Source organism: Rana temporaria, chromosome 10, assembly GCF_905171775.1.
Source record: "Rana temporaria chromosome 10, aRanTem1.1, whole genome shotgun sequence".
NCBI lineage: Eukaryota > Metazoa > Chordata > Amphibia > Anura > Ranidae > Rana > Rana temporaria.
In genome coordinates, this window is record NC_053498.1 from 138356337 (window position 1) to 138362689 (window position 6353).

Below are 6353 nucleotides of genomic sequence, written 5' to 3' on the forward strand. Positions count from 1 at the left end.
CCTTCAACAGGGAAGAACAAATCTCCCACTATTCCAAAAGGAGCTTTCAGGACAAGAATAAATTGATATCTGTAGAAGGAGTTAGTGAATTGTTGGTACATTTCCTATCCTTTTATATTGTGGAATGCCGAGGGCAGTGGCACTATCATTGTAAAGCGCCGGTTCTAGCAGGAATGCAGGGAGTTACATTATATTGTTCCTGATGGTTAACACTGAATTCCAGATTGTTCTGCAAAGCTGCATAGACCAGATGGGCAGGATGAGCCGGTCTCTCGACATAGCTCTCCTCTACCAGCAGCCTTAAGAGGAACCAATTCTCCAATTCCTCAAAAAACTGTTCAAATGATCAGAGAAACAAAGACAGAAAGATTTCCACCAATCCCAGACTACACCAAGACAAAGGCTGAAATATTAGATTTGTGGCTCCAGTGAGGACTCGTAGTTCAGGGTATGATTAAACTGTCTATAATGGTGCTTTTGGTATACATTTCTAAAGTGTTCCCAGAAATGTCATGAAATCTATTCATTTACACATTATATGTCCATTAAAACGCTAGTATAGTGAATAAAGAGGTATACTAGTTTCAGCACTGATGGTGTTCAATGTGGGGCTTTTGGTTCTAAAAAGCTGTAAAACCGATGAAAAAAAAACACTAGATAAAAACACCAATATTTCGAATTTCTTTACACCATTTTGTCTGGGTTTAGGAGCCGTAGCATTTTTGTGGGTCAGGCAGCCGCCAGCATCCTTAACAACCAGTGAATAGTTAGTTGCTATGGAGTGGGCTGGGAAGCTGAGGCATGTGTACAGATAGGAGACCCATTCTGAATACTAGACAAAGAATATCTACTAAGTCCATCAATGCGGAAGTGTAAGGACACAGATATATGCCCTGGCAAATGGGCATGGGGCAATGACAGGTTGCAGAACAAGGATGTGCTCCACAGGAACAGTCAGAGTTTTTTTAAGCCAGAAAATGGGCAGATTCGCTATAGGAACAGCACAACATTTCACAATCTCCTCCTAAATAGGAGTATTGCTGAGCAAAGCTCTCCTTGGAAAGAAGAAAATAATTTCTTTGGATCAGGCCAATCACTACACAAAACATGTTTCAGTAGTGAGTGCACTGGAAGAGTTAACAAGGACTTTTAAGAGAACCCAGGCTGGTAACTTTAGAGATAGTGGCCCGGATTCAGGTAGATTTGCCCCTTTCTTGCGGAGGCGCAGGGCAACGTTTTTGCCCTGCGCCCCCGCAAATTTACTGCGCTACCCGCGATTCACGAAGCAGTAGCTCCGTAAATTGCGTGTGCGCGGTGTAAACTTGCCCTGCGTAAGGGCGCCTAATGTAAATGATCCCGTAGGGGGAGGGAACCATTTAAATTAGGCGCGCTCCCGCGCCGAGCGTAGAGCGCATGCTCCGTCTGGAAACTTTCCCGACGTGCATTGCGGCAAATGACGTCGCAAGGACGTCATTTGCTTCCAAGTGAACGTGAATGGCGTCCAGCGAATCACTTACGCAAACTACGTGAAATTCAAATTTTCGCGACGCGGGAACGACGGGTATACTTTAGCATTGGCTGCCCCTACTATTAGAAGGGGCAGCCTTACGCTAAACACGCCGTACGGAAACAACCTATGGTTACACAGGCGCAATTGCTTCTTGAATCTGGGCCAGTAAGTGCAGGTTGCTCCAGGTTAGACATGAGTGTAGTGTAGTGGATCAGCAGACTGAACCGCTCCATGTAGTGCAGGTCAAATTTCAGGTAGGTAGGCCATGTGTTCTTCTCACAGCAGGGTCCGGGTATGACCTCTGCGGCTATGCTGAGGATCAGACAATCCAGAAAGCTACAAAGGGAGCTCTCCTAGCTCTACTGAATCTTGACCAAAAAAAGGAATCTTAAAGGGGTTGTAAAGGTAAATGTTTTTTCACCTTAATGCATTCTAAGGCACTGTATAGCATAATAAGTAAAAACCCTTCTGATCATAACCTTCACAGTTATACTTTCTTATTTGTTTTGCAATTCAAACACTAAATCCATTCACTAGTAGCCTGTACTCCTATAGCTAAATTCACGTACCTGTGACTAACGTTAGGCAGGCGTAGCGTATCGCATATACGCTACGCCGCCGTAAGTTAGAGAGGCAAGTGCTGTATTCACAAAGCACTTGCATCCTAAGTTACGGCGGCGTAGCGTAAATGTGCCGGCGTAAGCGTGCCTAATTCAAATTGTGAAGAGGTGGGCGTGTTTTATGCTAATGAATTGTGACCCGACGTGATTGACGTCATGCGCCGTCCGTGGAAATATCCCAGTGCGCATGCTCCAAAGACTTATTGGTTTCGACGTGAGCGTAAATTACGTCCAGCTCCATTCCCGGACGACTTACGCAAACGACGTAGAAATTAAAAAATTCGACGCGGAACCGACATCCATACTTAACATTGTCTGGGCCAGCTTTTTGGTGGACTTTACGCCTGAAAACGCCTTACGTAAACGGTGTATCTTTACTGTGACGGGCAAGCGTACGTTCGTGAATAGGCGTATCTCGCTGATTTACGCATTCTAGGCGTAAATCAGCGTTCACGCCCCTAGCGGCCGGCCTAAATAGACAGCTAAGATACGACGGCGCAGGCCGTCGTATCTTAGCTAGATTTAAGTGCATCTCAATTTAAGAATACACTTAAATGTACGACTGCGCAGATTCTGAGTTACGACGACGTATCTACTGATACGCCGGCTTAACTCTTTCTGAATCTGGCTAATAGGATACATGTTACTGTGAAAGTAATCATATAAAAAATAATTCTGCCATTATACCATGTTACATAGTCAGGTTGAAAAAAGACACAAGTCAATCTAGTTCAACCAAAGAAAAAAAAATTTATATCATCATCATACAATCCCATATACACAATTCTATACCCACAGTTTATCCAGAGGATGGCAAAGAAAACCAGCAGAGCATGAGATCCAATTTGCAACAGCAGGGGAAAAATTCCTTCCTGATCCAGTACCCAATTATATTTATTTATGTTTATGTAATGTATGATTTGGTACTATAGTAACAGAACACAAAGTACATACAGTACTTCCCCACTTATAACACTTTAATAATTAGGCTAGTCTATAATCCAGGATCGGTTTGATGCTTTACCTATATGCTGATGATGAAAATTTTCAAACAGGGAAAAATCACTGAATGTTTATTTGGGAAAATGCATGGAACGCGGCAATGCTTGGATTTTCCTCCCAAACTGCTGCCAAATTCCAGCTCACTTCAATCTTCAACCTGAAGCCAAATGTTTTGCATACATGATATCAACCAGCTGTAATTACAGTTGCCTGAAATTTACATACAATCGACTCATTTATTTATAGTTTTTATCATGAATGTGTTGCATCAAAGTGTAAAACATATTTATAATATGGTCCATGTTAATCTCGATAGAAAACATGCGTCATCTCTGCCCCATTACATAAAGATTATAGGCATCAGTATTTCAATAAACACAAGTTCAAGAATGTTAAAAAAAAAAATTCTTCTATTGTAATGAATGCAAAAAAAAAAAAAAATCCCATTCATTTGGTCAAATAAATCGGACATATCTCATTTTAATGCTGTGTAACCTTTTTTTTATTAAACCAGAAAGTAGAGTTCTCAGCTACTTCTCAAACGCTTTGCAAGCTCATCTGCTAAAAAAAAGCCTGTTGTTTACAGAGATCAATATCTCAAGCTTTTGACTCATTCTTTTTTTGAATGGCATTCTCTGAGGTTGTAGCTCCTTCTGCTACACTTTAAAGGAGAAGTGTGGGATTGTAAAAAAAATAAACATACATACTCGCCTCCCTGCTGCCGCATCAGTCTGTTGCTGCAGCTTTCCCCTCCACCACCTCTAAACCTAAGAACTGAGCAATCACATGAGCGCTAATCGCTCAGTTCTCAGTCTTCACTGAGCAGAGGGTGGTGACTGTCAGCAACTCTCCGCTCTGTCTCGCCAGCGCTCATTGGAACGCCTGGGCTGTGGAGGGGGCGGAAGTCGCTGGCTCAGGCTCTCAGACATCTGGGTCGATCACAATGTTATTGTCAAGCCCTTCCCAGAACTTGGAGCAGGTCTGTGGTTCCCCTGATGAAGTCACGAGGTACGTGACGTAACGGCGTAGGGATTCGGGATTACGTGACACTAGCCGGAGGCCACCAGAGAAACAGTAAGACGACGTTGATACGCCGCGTCCCACGATCACTTTTTGCATTTGTTACTTTGATTATATGTACGAGTCCACCTTTATACTTAAATAAATTACCCCGCATTGTTTAACTGTACTTCACTATCAGAGCATCCGTTCTTCTCTCTCTCCCTCCCTTATGCTCTTATCGAGCATTGAGCATTCTTATAGATCTGCCACATATTTTGGGATTAGAAATCAGCCATAGCGGCAAGAGATCATTGCAGAGGATATCATTGGGAAACATCTTGATGCTCATCCCTGGATACGCTCACACTCATGCTACATGCACATGTTTTACTACATCAAGGTGAGAGTTTCGGGAGACTAGTTATGGATACCCCTTTATCTGTACTGTGATCCATTTACAGCCATCTTTTGAAGATTATCCATTGATGCCCATCATCGGTTTCCTTGGCTAAAGGACATTTTCTCCCCATTTAGGACTTTGCTTATTTCCATTCTATTCATTGGTTCACCTGTGTTTTTCAAAAGTTTGCATATATCCATTCATTGTTTCACTAGTGATTCACTTATTGTTTTACTAGCCATTCATTTGTTTATATGTTATGAGCCACTCCATCAATTGTGTTTTTTTATTAGTTGTTGTTAGCTTGTTAGGCTGTTGTGGTTTTCATCACATCAATTTCACTACAGTGTGTAGCGCTTATCATTTCTTTTTTCATTTTCTTTTTTGTGTACAGTGACCACTACTAGATATAGCTGCTTCCACATTATACATTCTTTTTAGCTTCACTCACTTTAACATTGATCTACTCCTAGTAGCGCAATAGCTTTCACCTTTTTAGCTCTGTGACATCAGCAGTCAGCAGATTTTATCACAAGAGAGCACATGCAAGTACACTCCTGTGACCCAGAAGAAAAGTATGGCCAAAAAAGCTTTGACCATACTTCTCTTCTAGAAACCTCCCGCCCGCCGTATAGATAAATGACGGCGGGCAGGGTGCTCTGTTGTTCTGGAACAACGTCATATGATGCCGCCCGTTTTTAAATCATGACGACAACAGATACCCAAATGACCCTGATCAAAAGTTTACATACCCCAGTTCTTAATACCGTCTTGGGCTGTTCTTGCATGAACGGCTCGTTTGAGATCTCCCCAGAGTGGCTCAATGATATCGAGGTCAGGAGGCTGAAAGAAAGGTTTCTGTGTTATTCATATTCTCTGAAAAATGAACAAGAAATCATAAATTCTGCCAGGGTAAATATAAAAGTCCCAGAAAATACAATGGTGCTGCCATTGTTTTCCCTTCCAGATTCCTTTTTAGAAAGCAGCATTCTCAGAACAAGGCAGCATTGCACCAGAAGAGTGGGAGGATGATTTGTAACAATGGCTGAATTATGAATAGAAATCTTGGACTATCATTCCCAGATACATTTATAGGCCCAAATACCAGTATGACTAATTCTACCTGGAGTATAATTGTCAGGGAACAGCTAATACTAGAGGAGAAGGCAGACACATTTAACGAGCCCAGGAACACAGAGAAGAGCGGGAGACTCAGAAATGTTGGGTGCCAGCTATTATCAGTGGACTGGTTTCTTGACCATGAGGACTTGTTAAAACTGCTTTAGAAAATCATGACAACACAGACCCCTTTATTCTTGCGCCAATGTTCTTAGGTCTGTCCCAACAGAGGTGGTGTTAGAAAAAATTAGCTGCAGACCCACTACTGACGCCAAGAAAAAGTGTCTTTAAAAACGCGCTTTTAGTAGCCTTTTGCATTGGCGTTAATGCGTGTTTAGACGCGTTAGCTTTTAGCAGCGTTTCTCTACCTCTATTCAAAATCAGTGGTTCCCTATGAGAGCCATCCGAACTTATCCACCTTTCAGCCCGTCGATTTGAATAGAAGTCGCATCCAAATCAGATTACTGAGGATCTTTAACGGGAACTCCACGCCAAAAAAAAAAAAAATTAAAAGCAGCGTGAGGCCCCCCCCCTCCGAAGATCCATAACAGGCCATTTGAATGTGGTATGAATCTTGAAAGGGAACCCCAAGCCAAAATGAACATGAAGTCACAAGGGGGGGGTTCTCATGGTGATGTCACCGGATGGCCACGCCCCATGGCTATACAAGAACCGGCAGAGAGTGAAGCTTGTACAACGG

At 42.5% G+C, this 6353-nt stretch overlaps 1 protein-coding gene across 1 annotated transcript in view; it reads right to left on the bottom strand.

Annotated features, from left to right (window-relative positions):
• The window catches only part of ATP12A (ATPase H+/K+ transporting non-gastric alpha2 subunit), a 46752-nt gene extending 41415 nt beyond the window's left edge, over window positions 1-5337 (bottom strand). Inside the window, exon 1 of the mRNA XM_040326380.1 lies at window positions 5287-5337. Within this exon, the coding sequence (XP_040182314.1) occupies window positions 5287-5322 (36 nt within the window). The 5' untranslated portion in view covers window positions 5323-5337. The remainder of the gene's footprint in view (window positions 1-5286) is intronic.
• Window positions 5338-6353: the final 1016 nt, after the last annotated feature.